We start from the raw sequence: 17,784 nt of genomic DNA, 5'->3' as shown, positions 1-17,784 counted from the left end.
TTTGAAAGCCTTTTTTTAGATGTGAGAGCTCTCTCTCATGTCACCAATGAACAATCCCTGCGTTTAAAAAAAAAACAATCCCTGCGCTCTCTCCCTCTCTCTTACTACTGCGAAAGCCCTGCTCTCTCCTTGTCGGCGGCGGCGACGAGGGGAGATCTTTCTCAGCGTCCGCAACATCGACGGTCGGAGAGGTGAGAAGAAGTACCGCCGATGCGGTTGCTGTATGTGCTGTAGATTAGTGCTTTCTATATGTTTTGGGTGTTGTCTGGATCGTAGCTGGCAATCCAAGTCGCAGGGGCAGCTAGCGATTCTGCTGTTTCTTGCCCCTAATCTTCTGGTGTACCTGCAGATTCGTTTTTCCAGCCGTGAGACTCCAAGTCATGTGTGCTGGGGACTGGGGGGTGAATTCCCTCTTGAGGAACTTAAGCAGATGAAATGGTGAACTGAGGGATAAGCTATGGGCAGCTGCAATTTTTTTGTATTTGATTTGACTGTCTAAAGGTAGAAAAAAATACATTGAAGGATTTGAAACTCCTATTTTCTTTCTCAGAAATGACCTAGAGCCTTCTGGTACTAACTAGCAGTGGAGTACTAAGCTTTGCATTATGTACCAATTCCTTTATTGAGCTTTCAGATTGATTGAAAATTGATGCTGATGACTTTGCATTAAGTATAGTATGAGTATCTGTCCTGGGTGTTTTTACTGTTGGCCACTGGCTGCTCTGAAGGTTTTCCATGCTAATCACATCTTGCGACCTGTTTGTACTTGTGATTTCCTCTTTGTTCATAATTATTATAAATCACAGGTGAATTTGAATGCTATGGTGAATATCTGCAGTTCTTCCAGGCCAGCATTTTGCTCCACATGAAACAATATGAGACTGGTGTCCTTTGTTAATTTTTATTTGCTAAACATAGAAGAAGAACGAGAAGAAATATAACTTCTAAACTCTACCTCCACATCTAAGCTTTCATCTAGTTCTGAATGTTGTGGAGGAACACAGATTAATGATGGTTGTGTCTAGGTGGTCCAAGCACTAGATTCACCCAATCAGAAGAAAATACATGCTTATCAGTTGCAAGATAAGATACTACTTTCAGCAAAGTAGACGGCTATAGAAATCTGAAGTGCCAGTCACTTACCACCTCCCTTTATTTACCTTATCGCAGTGCTAACTTTCCTATTTGTTAAATGGATGATCTGCAACTTCCTGCTCATCTTATGTGCCAGTCCCTTACCACCTCCCGTTATTTACCTTGCCGCAGTGCTAACTTTCCTATTTGTTAAATGGATGATCTACGACTTCCTGCTAATCTTATGTGTCGAATACAATCTAGCATTCTTTTGTTCTATCAAAGTCTAATGCTCAGCCTTTTTAAGAGAATTGAAGTGATAGACCACTCACTCTGCACCAAGTCTGTCAATTCCACTCAGATCAAATATGCATACAGATGTCTGTACAGCAGCCTCAGTTTGCATATTAAAAAAAATGTTTCCAGGGCCCGCGTGTTTATTGGAGAAATACTTGTTCTCTTTGACGTTCCTTAGGTTCCAGAAGCCATTTTATCAAGAGCATTCAATCTCAACATCCTGCCGAAGGAAATGAGAGTGTAATAGCAAGAACGATTTGAAAAAAATAATGCTGATTCTGTACCCATTTTCCTCTTCTTTTGTTTGCTCCTTGAGATACAGCCATATAATCTCATGGCCCTGTTTGTAGCTTTAGAATCAGGTGGGGGGAGATATTATAATTCTGATAGTACAATGTTCATTCGTGTCAATCTAACTTTTTTACCAAAATATCATTGGAGATTGACTTCTGTATCATGCATATAAATTGCTCTCGTATTCCATTCTGTGAAGGGCAAGAGACATAAGCTATTTTACACACTACATAGGCACACACATCATAAGCAGACCTGACAATCTACAATGTTACAGTAGATTTGTAAATATTTAGATCACCCTCCATACTAATGCAAACGTAGCTACTGGCAATTCTGGCAAGCATATATATGTATATGCAGACATAGCTACATAGGTAGTGGAAATCTGTTAAGCATATATATGTATCTTAGTAACCTGACCTCGATCCTGACAGCTTGAACCTTCAATAGCAGGAACGTTCTCCATTACCATAACCAAATTGTGGAGCTAACATCTTGAGATCACCATTGTCCATCTTCCAGACTACCTCAGGAGGGCAGTAGCGATCTCCCATAGGAGATGGCAGCACAGGACATGGGAGATTGCTGCATGCTTTTTTATCAATGGGCAGCATGGCCGGTGCCTCAATCTCCTTCCATATCTGGTCCATAGAATATCCATCCATGACACTCTGGTTGCTCTTAAGTACACTTGAGAAGCAGGTTGTGCCATTATGAGTGCTGCCTCCATCCATCCTGATTATTGGTGCAGTTTCAAGGAGGCAGGATTGGTATGTAAATGATGAGGAGGAGGAAGAAGGTGACATGTTTGTCTTCCTCTCTTGTGCTTTCTTCCTCATGTGTGTCCTCCAGTAGTTCTTGATCTCATTGTCCGTACGCCCTGGCAGTCTGCGTGCTATTCTAGACCACCTATACATAGAGAGGATGTTAGTGCGTTTCACCTGTTGTAGATGAAAAAAACAGCTGCTTTAGTAAGGTCTTCTTTTGGATCAAACCTGTTACCCCATCGAGCATGGAGCTCAATAATAAGGTGTTCCTCTTGTGGCGACATGCGCCCATGCTTGAGGCCAGGGTGGAGGTAGTTTACCCACCGGAGGCGGCAGCTTTTGCCTGTCCTGTTAAGGCCTACATGGCCATAGATAAGGTGATGTATGAAGATAGTTGGTTAGAGACAATGATATTTGCATGCTGTTTGCATCTTTGTGCCAAGGATTGCAAAAATGGCTACCTAATTTGCAGGTCTCCCACCCCTCAAACCTGAGACTTTGGCAACGAAATCCCAGCGGCGGTCACCGAACAGGCGGACAGTGCATACCAGTTGCAGGTCTTCCTGCTCTGTCCATGGCCCCTTGCGCATCTCATCTTGCACTGTCACCATCTCTAACGTTGTTCGCTTCTACCTTGGATGGGCTGGGAGCCAGCCTTGTTGCTCTTCCTCCTCTGTGTGCTTGTGGGCTCCAGTTTCAGGCTTAGATCCTTGATGAACTCCAGCCTGATGGGAAGAAGGTTGGTATTAGTGAGAGGAAGCCACTTTGTCTTAGTTGTGCACTGGTTTGATGGCTCTTGCTTCTCATTTATAGGCAGGACAAGAAGGCCCTCATGGGGCCTCTTTACGTGGTGGGTCTGATTTAGAGAATCATCGATGAGGTTGTCCTCAGATTAAAATTGCCTTCTCATGTCTCTTGCTCTGTGTTACAAATTTTAGAAGGGTATAGTATTACATATACTGGATTTGGACTGCATCTAACTCTTGTTTGTTGCCGGTTTACTCTGTGAGTTGACTTAACTCCTTTTGATTAATAGCACACTCATGTTCCCCAAAAAAGTAGAGCAATATGTGCATGTAGGTTTTGGTTAATTATTTTGTGTGTGGGCATATTTTATGGAAATTACTTTTGAAGTGAAGGCAAACACATGCAATTTTGTTAACTGAAATGCAAAAGAAATGAAGCAAACCGTAAAACGTGATGTATTTTTGCAACTGTTTGTTGAGTAAGTGTATGCTTATTTCATTTTTACTAACTCATTTAAATAATTAGTCCAAAGGCACGACGAGCAGGTGTTGTTACGTTTCTCAAAAATAGAAAGAGAAACATAATTATTCTGGGTTCCATTTTCTATAATTCCATACAATATGCGTCAAAAAATAATTCCATGCAATAATTTCATGCTCTTAGCTTTAGCATCAATTTCTTTGACAAAACAAACGGCAAGTTTTAAGTCTGAACTGGACTGTTGCCGGTGCATGTTTCTTACTGGAATTTTCTTGGGAACATATAATCTTGTACATGCAGATACTGCAGTTTAAGCATGCTGATAAGGCCCATTTCAATCTTTTTGTTTCTACATGGTTCTCGTGCATTTACAAATGGATCTTTAGAGATCTTTATGAATCAGAAAAACCCCGATACTATGTATTTTTTATGAAAAATCCAAAAGTATGTTCTTATTTTGGTTATCTTACTAGATATTAAGCTATGAAGCATGTCTGTTGAGAATTGTTTTATGCTAGTCCATGAGTGCCCCTACTTGCTTTAGGAATATATATTCGTAAACTCACAAGACTCGCAGGCTACATATGCTAGTCCACGATCTTTACGCAAATCAGGCCACATATGTAGGTTGACACAATCGTCTCTCGATTCTTCCCTATTTTATATCTCCTGGATATGCTAGTCCACGATCTTTACTACATATGCATGTTTCCTTTCTGTCAGCCATTATCATTGGCACAGGGGACTTTATCTTTTCCTTTCTTTTCAACCATTATCCCACGCACAGCAAAATATCTCGGACTATACACGACTCCAATACAAAGTGTATGCGATTGCGCGACCTGCCACTCAATACGCCATGGGAGCAAGCTTTTGTGCATCTATAATGACTACTAGGGTGAGCTTTGTAGTGGATATGCATGCTGTTTCCCTTTTCGCTAAATGCTTGCGTATTTCTTTCATCAGATTTGGTTCATATAGCAATCGGTCATACAACATAGGCCATCTGTGCTATATCCGGGCGCCTTTGTTGATTGAATGTGACGAAAATGTAACTAGATACTGGATCTTGTGTAGATCCCAATTTCTACTCATTTGCTGACTTTTGTATACTACATATGCCTTCGTGGAGACAGTAGTTAAGAAAAGTCAGGCAGGTATGTGGACAGTAGGGTCCTGAGCAGTATTTTATCCTCATGGCCTAACTTCTCCATTGCTATGGAATTAGTTGCTTTTTGTATGTTTCTGGAGGTTCCCTCAGCACAAAAAGATAAGTACAATCTTTGCATGACCAGGAGCAAGCCAGGAAGGCATGGGGAGGCAGCACTGATGTGGAGGCCACCAACCTGCCAATCTTGCAGTCCACTTTGTGGCCTCTCTACACATTTTTATCTTGGGCATCTTTTTTTCTGAAGGCTCCCCATACACTGCAGTTGTTTTCGCATCCGAGCTCTTCTCGCTTGCTTCTTTATTGGAACACTGATCAGTCATCATCAGTGTGGTGACAATTAGTTCCTGATCGGTTTAAAAAAAACAATTAGTTCCTGTTCCTATGCCCATTGATTGCATCACTTGAGTCAGGTCCTTTTCTCATATATGTGTATCTCAAAATCCTTTCAATTATTTTTGATGCTCCTTGGCCTTTGGGAAGAAGGCTAAAATGTTTTCTGAAAATAAAGGCTTGGGCTCACTTTATGTTTCTTCTCTCCTTTTTTGTTTTTTTATACATTTTGGCTATAACCTAGAAGTTCACCTCGTATTTTTTTTCCGAGAAAAAGCATTGAAACGTCCAGGGAGAACTGTGTTCTTTTCTTTGCTTTGCACAAGTTTTCCATCAATTCTTGTGTTTTTCAGTGTCAAACTGATCCTTGTGGCACATGTACGTTGCCAATGCTTACTGTATGCTTAGTAATTGGTAAAATGAAAATAATGGTTTTATATATAGCTCATGAGTCATGACTCGGTATGTGAATTCTTGCAGGATGGTGAAACTGACCAGAAAGTGGGTGGCAGGGGTTATTGCCTTTGGTAGGATAAGATGGTGAAATGCTACTATTAGATTAGGATATTCTTGCTTCCGCTTGAGCAGATTGATTTTTGGTTCCTTTGGTTAGTTTTAATTCTCCATTTCTTGTGGTGCACATCAGTTGCCGGGAGATAACTCTCTTCCTATGATGATGGTGACCACCGCAAACCACGAGTCGACGGATTGTCAAGTTCGTTCCAAAGATTATGGTGACAAGCAATGTAAGTATATATTCAGAGCTTTTACACCTGGAGTGATTATCTGTGAAATGGTAGAAAAAACCATGGCTTCCGACTGATGATGTGAGCCTGTGGTGCTCTGATCTCGGTTATGATGTGGATGCCCGTGGCCGCGGGGGGTGATAAGAAACACTGAATTTCCACTCTTTTTATCCTGATTTCGCATGTGGGGGTGACGACTGATGGCGACAGCGACTGCAATGCAGAGGGAACCAAAGGCCACCACCCAATTCCGTGTGATTTGGTGTCACCCCGCTCAAAGTTGGAGCAAAAGCAGCGTCCACTGGATGTTGGAAAATTAAGGATATATGCTTTTTGGCCTGTGCCGTGAGGTTTAATAACACATGATGGGATTATGGATTGACGCGACCGGGGGGCACCTGTCATGCCATAGGGCTTAGTGGATGTCATCTTATCGTCGACGTACGCCACCATTAGCGGGAAGGGAGAAGATCGCCTTGTGGCCATGATCTTGACATGTGGATCGATACTACCAGTACCAGTACCAGAGAACAGTAAGCAGTCGGTCCGGATGGTCATTTGGCCGGCACAATATGTGTCACCAGTAAGCCCATGCTATAGTTCTTTTATTATGGTGAACAGTAGAGGAGCATGTGCCCCAGAGTTAGCTATCTATCACCGACCAGATGCCAGCCTTGTTTGTTGTTTTTCTTTTTACTCCTCTTGAATCAAATTTGTGTAGTTCTTTTTTTTTTTTGCAAAATCAATCTTGTATGCTCAATAAGTTTGGGTATTACAATCCACTACCTCTATGACTAAATATTACCCCCTCCGTCCCATAATGTAAGACGCTTTTTGACACTATACTGATGTTAAAAAACGTCTTACATTATGGGACGAAGGGAGTAGATGTTTTGCAGTTCAAATTAAACTGCAAAAACATCTTATATTTTGTTATAGAGGTAGTAGTTCACAAAGGGTATGAACACCCTTCGGGCCAGAGTCTAACCATACAAACCAAATGTGTAGGAAAAAATATGGACATTTACAATACCAAACCAATAGTACTGGATCCATTATGGAATATATTTTTATATTGTAGTACCTATTTGATATTCTATATGTTCTTTTTTTTTGCACAGGCTTGATCAAACTTCGGAAAGTTTGACCCAAGACAAAGATAATATGCGGAGTAAAATACGAACGGAGTAACTTGTTATAGGATGGCCTAGGCATGAACTTGTGGTGACAAGCTGATCGTCTTCTGCCTTACTCTGCTCGTCGGCATGCTTATTGGCTTAGAGCATCTCCAGACGCGCCTCCAACAGGCCCCCCAGGCGACTTTTTCCGCGCCGGCGCCGAAAAAACGCACCAGTCGTGCCCCCAGTCGCGCCCCCAGGACGCCGAAATCCGCCGGCTCGGCCCGTTGTTGGGACCGGTGATCGCAGACCGAATCCGGCGAACTGGGGGGCGCTCCGGCGCAAGGGAAAAGCATGTCTGGCCCACACTGTCAGGCGAAAAGTCAAGTCTATCGTCCAAATTCGCCTCCCACCCCCCGCGCGCTCGGCCGCCACCCGGCTGATCCTGGCGTCGCCCATCGCCCACCACCGCTAGATAGGCCATTCCCTGCCGGAAAAAGAGTAGAGGTTTCGCCGAGGCAGCCTCTCCACCACCGTTTGGGCGATATTTCCGGCGTTCCGGCCGCGGAGGGGCAGTGTACCGGTGGGTGCGCGCCCACCGCGCACGCAAGGTGTTCGGCGGTTTGCCTGCCTCGGCAATGGACTCGGACGACGAGGAGGCGCTCGCGGCGCTGTTGGAGGAGGAAGCCGATGCCAACGTTCAGGAAGATGAACATCTCATGGTCCTTGCCGTCCCTCGCCGGCCTGCTGGCGAGCAATGAAAAGTCGCGGCGAGGTGGCTCGTCACCGGGGCGGATGAAAGCAAAGAACCGGCATCGTCTTGAAGGCTATTGTATGCTCTACTTCGATTACTTCGCCGATGCTCCACTGCACGGCGACAAAGTATTTCGGCGTCATTATCGGATGAGCCGAAAGCTTTTCCTCGGGATTGTGAATTTCATCCAGGAGTTCGACAGCTACTTCAAGTGCAAGATGGATTGCACCGGCAAACTTGGATTCACCTCAATCCAGAAGTGCACGACAGCGATGAGGATGCTTGCATACGGAGCTCCCGGTGATTCACTCGACGACTATGGGCGCATGACCAAGTCCACCACCATTGAGTGTTTCTACAAGTTTTGCAGGGCAGTGGTGGCAGTGCTTGGACTGCAATACTTGTGAACACCCAATGCGGAAGACACTGCTTGGATCCTAGCATAGAATGCAGCAAGAGGATTTCCTGGGATGCTTGGAAGCATCGACTGCATGCATTGGAAATGGAAGAACTGCCCATTTGCTTGGTAGGGGATGTACAAAGGCGCCAAAGGCAGTTGCATTGTGGTACTTGAGGCGGTGGCCACACAGGACCTCTGGATTTGGCACTCCTTCGGTATGCCAGGAACTCACAATGACATCAACATGCTGCAGTGCTCCCCTGTCTTTGCCAAGCTTGTTGAAGGTCATTCTCCTCCGTGAACTTCGAGGTCAATGGGCGGCACTACAACAAGGGGTACTAACTAGCTGACAGCATCTATCTGAGATGGTCTACATTTGTGAAGACTATCTCAAACGCTGTGCCAGGAGGCAAGAAGTCCCACTTTGCCAAGGTGCAGGAGGCTTGCAGGAAGGATGTCGAGCGGGCATTTGGTGTGCTCCAATCTCGATTTGCTGTTGTCCGGTACCTTGCTCAGACTTGGTCGAAAGATCAAATGTGGGAGATCATGACTTGATGTGTCATCTTGCACAACATGATCATCGAGAGCGAGCAGGAAGAGCCAGTGTTTGACACTGAACCATACTACAGGCAGGGTCCTTTAGCCGAAGTTGATCACCAGCTACCGGCCAACCTGGACTGCCTACCTCAATATGCGTCAGGAGATCCGAGACCCACACGTGCATCAACAACTGCAGTAGAATCTGGTGGAGCACCTATGGAGGATCAAGGGCGACGCCTAATTCGACGTGTGATGAAATATGAGTTTTTATTTCTTGAACTATATAATTTGTATTGAACTATTTGTTGTTGTACTATTTGTTGAACTATTTTGATTTTATTGATTTGATATGATGAATATGTGACACAAAAACCACGCCGAACCACGCCGAATATGAGCAAATTCGCGCCGATAGCGGACCATTTTTCGCCGAAAGGCGGCCAGGAATGGGCCGATATCGGCGCCTGGGGGCAACCTGGGGGCGATGGCTGGATGCCCAACCGCCCCAGAGCCGATTCTACCGCCGGCTCGCCCCCAGGCGGCGATTTTTATGCCTCGGGCCAATGCTGGAGATGCTCTTAGCCGTGGCATCACAAGCTACCACCTCTTTATAGGTCCCCTTAGTATTTTGTGCTAAACTTTGACCATAGATTTAACTAAGAAAATAATAACGCATGTTATGAAAAATTATATCGTTGGGTTTGTATTTGAACATAGTTTTCAGTGATATTATTTTTTATAACATGCATTATTATTTTTGTAGTTAAATCTATGGTCAAAGCTTGACACAAAATGCTAGGGGACTAATAAACCAGTATAGAGGTAGTATGTCCTAGCTGTTGGTCTACACATGCATGAACCCAGCACATGTTAAACAGAAGGGGAAAAAAAAGAGAAAATTAAATGTTTGTTTGGCTCGCCAGAGCAAGTTGTCCCTCCTTTGGCAGCATACTAATTGAGGAGAGGACTACAATGACACTTGTGTTTTGTGCTTCTTTGGGTTATCCCCTTTCATATGTCAAACTAGATCATTAGGGCGCGCGTTGTTGCACCAGTCCATTTTGATTATAAAATGATAGGAGTTTCTTTAAGTAAGGAGACACAAAAATCAAAGTTAATTTGCATCAATCTAAATAAATATCCAAATGAAGACCAATGATGCATCAAGAACTCTCTGGATGTGAAATAATCTGAATTATTGCCATATCCAATAGCAACATAAAATTAGCGCAAGCATGTTGCAATAGCTACCATTAAGGTACAAGGTACACATATATTTGATAACGTTCAATTTTGACAGACACTTAGTACATCACCAAGCAACAATAGTGGCCATAATGTACACGCATATATAATTTAAATAAGGGAAAATGATCAATATCTATTTTGTAGGACTATAAATATGAAGGTACCGTAGCTATAATTTAAAATATAGCATATAAGAAGATTCAGCCACCCAATTTAGGAGTTTCCTATTGCAACAATAAAAAGATCAGTTGGAAAATAGAAATAGACAGTTAACACAAATGTCAACTTACAGCTTGAAATATAAGTACCCAATAAAACAAATGAGCATAGTAGAACATAACGATGAAATAGAAAATTATATGCGGCCACCGGTTGCCCCCTCTTAGGTTAGGTGAATTACATAACCCGGAAAATTTGATGTTGATACTTTATAAAGTTGTATTAAATCAAAGACACTTATTTTGGGACAGAGGGAGTACTATGGCTTAACATGAACTGGTAAGACTATGTATACAAATCTAAACAGATTAAAAAAAATGGAGGTACATACTCCAATGCAATGATATATTAGCTTTGTTTATATCTATATAATATATGGGAAAAGCTAATGCTATATATGGGTTTATATCATCTTTCATATGAAATATACTGGAAAAGGAATAACTATGGGTTTATATCTATATAAAAAGAACATGACCCGCATTCATATGAAATATATTACGGAAGTTAGGTCATGATACATAACCACTTCCCATCAATCATATATGCAGGGCTGTCTCCAAGAATTTACGGCCCTGGTGCGAAATATAAAAATCTTGTGTTACATGCAACTATAAATTCGTGTGATGCACCTCATCGCTATGTATGTCATTCAAGACATCATCACTTTGTGATCTTTGCACCGTGCACCACAAAGCAAACGATCGCACCGCCTGAATCGCCGCGTTGGAGTACCACATCTTGCACTTTTTGCGTGGTATGAACACCGGATATAAATGAGGGCCCTTTTTTTAAAGACAAATTGTGCTCTCAGTTTCATATTATTACGTGCACTGTTTTTTTAGGGAATTCCAAATGTTTAGGTGTATTTGGTTTTCACTTCTGTAATTTCTTAATTGGACCCTAGGTGGGTTGTTTCTAGCTTGACTTCCACAGTAAAAAAATAGGCCCATGAATGGAGCGATCTGCCTGATTATTTCCTTTTTAACCCAATCTTGACAAATACAATCGCTCTGAAAATAAATGACACAGGCAGTTGAGAGTTGTGTGCGACAAAAAACTTCTTGCGTGAGAATGTGAGACTGCGGTGGCGCTTGTCCGGATAGAGACTTTGCGCTGAACATGGATACTTTGGGACTGCCGGTGCGGGACCTATCACACCTTGAGGCCCCGTTCACACACGAGGAGGTGGAGAACGTGGTGAAAGGGATGCCGCTCGATAAGGCGCCGGGACCGGACGGATTTACGGGACGCTTTTATGCCTCGGGCTGGCATATTATACGGGACGACATCATGCGAGCGATGGAGCATTTTTTCCGTGGAGACATGAGGGGGCTGCCTTCAATCAATAAGGCGATAGTCACACTTCTGCCCAAGAAGATGGGAGCGGTGGAGCTTAAGGACTACAGACCAGTGAGCCTCATTCATGGGGCAATTAAGATTTTCGAGAAAGTCCTGGCAACAAGGCTGGCGGCGGAACTACCGCATCTCGTGGGCAACCATCAAAGTGCGTACGTCAGCGGGCGGTCTCTACATGATAACTTCATGTTGGTTCAGTGCATGGCTAGGCGCCTGCACGCTTTGCGGGAGCCCACGGCGCTTTTGAAATTGGACATCTCTAAGGCCTTCGACACCATTCAATGGTCGTTCCTACTGGAAGTGCTGGAGCACATGGGCTTTGGAGGAAGATGGCGAGCTTGGATTTGTGGCATTCTTTCCACGTCGACCATGAGGATTGCGGTTAATGGGGTGCCCGGTGACACGATCTTCAACTGCTGCGGGCTCCGCCAGGGGGACCCGGTATCCCCAATGCTATTCATCTTGTGCATGGAACCGCTGCATCGGCTGTTCCTCAAGGCCACGACAGTTGGCATCCTCACCCCCCTGGCAGGTCGTGGACTGCGGCAGCGGATTTCCATGTTTGCGGATGATGTGGCCATCTTCATCAGGCCGGAGCGGAGGGACTTGGCAGCCTGTGACTTGATCCTGCGCACCTTTGGCCAGGCTGCCGGTACGCGAGTCAACATGGCTAAAAGCGCAGCGCTTCCCATCTGATGCTCTGAGGAGCAGCTGACCCTTGTGTGTGAAACACTTGGGTGCCCTGCCGCTGCATTCCCATGCAGATACCTGGGCCTCCCGCTCTCCCTCAGGAAGCTCACGGCGGCACAACTACAAGGGCTTGTGGATCAGTTGGCCATGCGCCTGCCACACTGGAAGGCGGCGACCCTACCCCGATACTGGTACAATCGGTGCTGTCTGCAATACCGATCCATTCCATGCTGGCTCCGGGCTTGCCACCGAAGACCATCGCCGCGATGGTGAAGATTTGCCGAGGATTTCTGTGGGCTGGCAAGGCGGATGCAGGCGGAGGTGCCTGTGCGGTGGCCTGGAACCGGGTTTGCACGCCTAAGTGGGCCGGTGGACTTGGCATCCCCGACTTGGCCTGGACGAATGTGGCGCTTCAAACCAGGTGGTTATGGTTACAGAGAGTGGATCGCGACAGACCCTGGGTGGAGTTCTCCTTTTCAGTGCCAAGAGAGGCCAAGCAGCTTTTCCAGGCAGCAGCAAGGGCGACTGTTGGGAACGGGCGAGACACGCTTTTTTGGGAGGATCGATGGCTCGACGGCTATCGGATTCAAGAGCTTGCACCGCGCGCATATGGCTCGGTCACGGCAAGGATCAGAGGGACACAGACAGTTTTCGAGGCCGTCGCGCAAGGCCGGTGGGCCACGGACATCGGGCCTATTGGTGACATGGCCGGGATCGAGGAGTACATGAACATTTGGCTCCGGATTGGAGAGGTGCAGCTCCAGGAGGGAATTGTGGACTCCTTCTCCTGGTCTTGGGAAAGGAGTGGCGAGTTCTCGGCCCGATCAGCCTACGCGGCAAGATTTGCCGGACGGCAGGTATCCCCCACGACGGCTTTCACTTGGCACTCGAAGGCTCCACTCCGATGCCGTTTCTTTGCATGGATTGCAATCATGAACAGGTGCTGGACGTCGGATAGATTGGCGAGGCGAGGACTACCACACCAAGATGCCTGCCCATTTTGTGATCAGCAGGACGAAACGATCGGCCACCTACTTGTGGAGTGTGTGCTGGCACGGGAGGTTTGGGCCCGCATCTTCGCGGCCTTCAACATGCCAGCTGGTGCGCCGCAGGCAGGAGAGACACTGCAGAACTGGTGCACGAGGCACGGCTCGCCCGGGCGTAACGCGAGAACGATCCGCACAGTATGCCTGCTCACCCTGTGGGAACTATGGAAGCACAGGAACGCCATAGTGTTCGACGGGGCGAGTGTGAGCGTCACACGCCTTATGGAGCGAATAGGACGCGAGAGTAGAGCTTGGATGCAGGCGGGCATCTTGAGAGGAGACCTTGCAGCGGCTTTCATAGGGGCATCTGAGTGGGCACACGGCGAGTAATCGGTTTAGTGCTTAGGCGGATGGCGACGAAACGCCGGTAACTATGTAATATAACTGTGGAGGGCTCTCCCCTTTTCTTCTTTAGTATATGATACGCACATTCGTGCGTATTCGAGAAAAAAAGAATGTGAGATGGAAAGGAAGCCCCTGCATGTAGGTGGAGATAATCAAGGAGCCTGCTCCATAGAAAAAGAAAATCAAGGTGCCTGCAGGTTGTGCTTACACAGGGAAAGATATCGTTGGCTTGTAAGATTGTGCGTCACTTATACCATTTTATTAGCGCCGGATTAGTGCGTTTGGGGGCCCCACATTTTTCATTGCCCTGTGCGGTCGCCCATCTCGCACACCCTCATCGACGGCACAGGTTGTTGATGAAAGTAACATTAAGAAAGTTAATATCTTCCCTTGTCAAAACCTGAAATCGGATGATGACCAGGGACATGGGGATGCTTCTCAACTTGATATAATCCAAAATGCCAAAGCGAGGATACATTCGGAAAAGGATGCTGGCCTCATCAACGAAATATCAGCAATAGACACGGAAGGAGGCCTCGGTGAGGGATGGCAAGCCCTAGAGTTGATCTGACGACGGGCAGAATGTGTTGATGGCCGTGTGGGTCATTCCCCTCCTGCAAGTCATCATAGACATCATGTGACCAGTTCAAAGAAGAGCACGCTGTAGTGATATCAAGTAAACTTGGCAAAAGAAAATTATGCTGAAATTCTTCAAAGGGGCACCGAAGAACAATGAAACAGAAACACAGTTAGCAGCTTCTGTTGTCTTGTAAGTAAAAGCGTGAAACGGGCATAGTCTAGTAAAAGAACAGGCATGGTTCTGTTTGTCAGATTTGCAACTTTTTTTCATTATTATGCAATTGAAGGATCTCATTTGGAATCACACAAAAGAACTTGGGTCACCTAAAATTCATTCAATCCTACTAAGAATTTTAGGAACTTAATGGCTTTCCAAATAATGTCAAGAAAAAATAAGAGTTCTTCAATCAATCACTTGCAATGGAACTACCACGTACAAATAATGTTGTAAACGGATGGATCCTGATATTTGAAGTCCTCTTCCTAGAAAGAAATAATTCTGCAAATCGATGTGTGGCTTTCTTGTACTTCTAGATCTCTCTCATCAGAAAGGAGGGGACCTCCCGAGTGGAGGGCGAGCAGGTGGATGAGCTAGGTCAGGGTGGCATCGCTGGGGCACGTCCTGTTGGCGGTGGCGCTTGCCCGGGGCGGCACAGGGAAGAAGGAGAACGTACTGCGGGTGGCAAAAAAGGGAGATGAAGCGGAGGATTTGTTGGTGGCGAAGGAGCTCGGTCGGGGCGGCGTCCCTGGAGCACGTCGACATCGCGGCGGCGCTCAAACGGGGCAGGAGAGGGAGATGGAGCAGGTGGTCCGACGGCGCTCGTGCAGGGCGTCAGAGGGAGAAGAAGGCGTGCTCGACCGGGGCGTCTTGGAAAGGGCGGCGTGGCCAGGTGCTTCGTCCTGACAACCGGCGAAGCGACCCCCACGGCGCACTCCCACCTCTATCATCCATGGCGAGCCGCCGCCACACAACGCTGCGAGCGGAAGACACCAGGTCGCGACTGTCCAGTTGTGCGTGCATTCGACGGGATCCTAGCATAGGCCCAGTAGGCCCAATTGAATCTACGATGCCCAAAAAAACCACTGGAGCGGCGGCCTGAGAAGACCAGGGCAGCCTGCGCGGGATTCCGGTGGGATTAAGAGCAAATCTGACGGTCAAAACTGCTTAGAATTGCTGATCGAACGGCTGAAAGCGTTGATGTCCTGAGAGGGCTGGAAAGATGCTCAGTTATAATATATCTAAATATGGGAGTATACCCGGCCATGGGAAGCCCGGTCCGAAAAAGCCCGACGCTGCCCCGGGCTAGGCTCGGGCCTAGAATTTGAGCCCGAAGGCCGAGCCGGGCCGGGCCCGAGCCGGGCCGGGCCGGGCCCGGGCCGGGCCCATCATTTTTTCGTTTCTCTAAAGGTCGGGCCGGCCCGACCCGAAGCCCGACGGGCTTTTATGTGTTCGGGCCGGGCTCGGGCCCAGAAAACAGGCCCGGCCGGGCCGGGCCGGGCTTGGGCCTGGATTTTTTGTGTCGGGCTTGGCTAGGGCTGGCCCGAAGCCCGGCCCGACCCGAGGTATGGCCAGGTATATGTGGGAGACTCCGCCCTGTTTCATGATGCCCTTGTCGTGTACCCTAGTTCTTCTGCTATAAACTGTGAGGTCGGGCCTTGGTTAATTTGTACTCTGCCATATGCCTTCACACACAATGGATCCTGTATTATTATCTCTGCCATATGGACGTAAATATGGGAGTACGTACTATTATCTCTGCCATATGCCTTCACACACAATGGATCATGTACTGTATCGTTGGCCCATGGTTACGCTGCTGTTTATTACGGCTCTAAGCTCCATTTGCGTCCATAGTCAGCTTGACAGTCACGGTACAACTACTAAATCTCTTCTCTCAGCTACTTGTTTGCATCAATTACTTGTCTACGTGGTTGTTACATATAGGCATGCCCATCGTAGCGTACGCAGGGTTCATGATCTTTTGCCCATACTTTCTGCCCAATGGCATGTCTGTGTGTTTATTTTATTTTTCAAACAGAGTTCGAAGGCATATGAGTTTCTTGGTTGGTTAGCAAAAAACCGGGTGAAAACCGTTAGCATCCACTGTGATTGTACTAGTTGTCACCTCAATAGCCATGTGAAGCAAGGTCGGCCTATGCCAAACAACTAGCTACCCGTGAAAATATTTAGGCAGCTCTAATTTCAAAGATGAATGGCGGAAGGGAGATATGCGCGCGAGGTTCGTGTCACAATGGATCATGGAAGATTGCCCATCGACAATCATCGTTGCCCCCTGGATCACGCCTCACAACTCCAGCTCCATGGTAGACCAAACTCCCCAACATGAGAACAAACATAGAGCCCGACAGACACACCAAGTACCAAAACTTTGTTGCGACCCAAACACTGCTCGACCCCAACATCGTTGACACACTAGCCACCACACCAACATCCTACACTGTTGGTCGGGCAACTGGCGACCACGACGTTGTGCACATCCAACATGAATGAAGCGCAAGTGGGATTAAATGTACGAGATGATCCCCTCTTTAATACTACGTCAGAGACAACATTGTTTCCCGACCCTATAGTAGGATCTTGACTTCCGCCTGAATAGACCCGGGAGCTGAGGATCTACAAAATATTCGCGACGACGCCTTCAAAGAGGTAACGACTCCCGCATGTCCTGCCATCATAGACGACAATCATCAGTGTTCGGATCTGCGCAACTACCACCCTTGTGCAGTCGATCAACACCGACAAGAACCTCCATGGGCCTGCACAACCCCCCTCTTGTTGTGGTGACCATGCCACCGCCGCGCAGAGCCACCTCCAGCCACGCCACTCACAGATGCAAGCGCACCAAAAATGATCAACTGGCAAGAAATGGTGCTTGCTCCCAACTGCACCATCACACATCCAGCAACACATGTTGCGCATCACCCGAGCTGGGTGAGGAAGGGGATGACGGCGTGTTCTGCGTGCTCTGCCCGTGTCACCAGAGAGGAGATATGATGGACGAGACGGATCGGTATCCAGGGAGCCAAAACTCTATATTTAGTGTTAGTAGTTTTTGCCTTATAGTGAGTGTTTCGATGGAGAGCACCCGCACATCTCTTTCTGGCCCCTTATGATATGTAATTTTATTGGTTGTTTTCATTGAGGGGATTTGCGTGGTTGGTTTCTGAAAAAACATTTGGTCTTTTGGATTAAATAAATCCAGATAAAATAAGGATAGCTAGTGATGTGTACTCGGAAGTTGTTCGCATACTAGCTAATATTCCATTTCCAGGGATTCACTCTCTGTTACACCGGTAGAGAAGCTAATGGTGCGGCCCATGTTTTTTTTCTAGGGAAGCACTTAATATCATAGATGATGTAGTGAGTTTTGGTGTAATCCATGTTCATCTGGTTGAGATTGTTCAATCAGATAAAAAAAAGATTTAAACCGTCTGAATAAATGAAGTGTGACTACATAAGCACAAGACACAACAAATCATTTTTCTCGAGGCTGGCCACAAGGGGGACTACCGCAAAAAACTACCCGTCGCCATGGCACATCGCCGGGCAAAGCTT

General features: G+C 46.5%; 1 protein-coding gene and 1 long non-coding RNA gene across 2 annotated transcripts; one reads left to right on the top strand and one right to left on the bottom strand.

Moving 5' to 3' along the window:
- The first annotated feature begins 29 nt into the window (after window positions 1-29).
- LOC119295734 lies at window positions 30-646 on the top strand. The gene is made up of 2 exons (XR_005144192.1): window positions 30-191; window positions 350-646. It is a non-coding gene; the product is annotated as an uncharacterized LOC119295734 (long non-coding RNA).
- A 1,182-nt stretch (window positions 647-1,828) lies between these two features.
- Window positions 1,829-3,225, bottom strand: LOC119295733 (myb-related protein MYBAS1-like). The gene is made up of 3 exons (XM_037574192.1): window positions 2,926-3,225; window positions 2,664-2,793; window positions 1,829-2,577 (listed from the first exon to the last, which is right to left on the bottom strand). Exons 1-3 carry the CDS (start codon window positions 3,044-3,046, stop codon window positions 2,112-2,114), a joined length of 717 nt encoding a protein of 238 aa, XP_037430089.1. The 5' UTR covers window positions 3,047-3,225; the 3' UTR covers window positions 1,829-2,111.
- Window positions 3,226-17,784: the final 14,559 nt, after the last annotated feature.

Source organism: Triticum dicoccoides, chromosome 4B (assembly GCF_002162155.2).
Source record: "Triticum dicoccoides isolate Atlit2015 ecotype Zavitan chromosome 4B, WEW_v2.0, whole genome shotgun sequence".
NCBI lineage: Eukaryota > Viridiplantae > Streptophyta > Magnoliopsida > Poales > Poaceae > Triticum > Triticum dicoccoides.
Note: the sequence above shows the minus strand (reverse complement) of the source record. Positions and strands in the feature narration are given on the sequence as shown.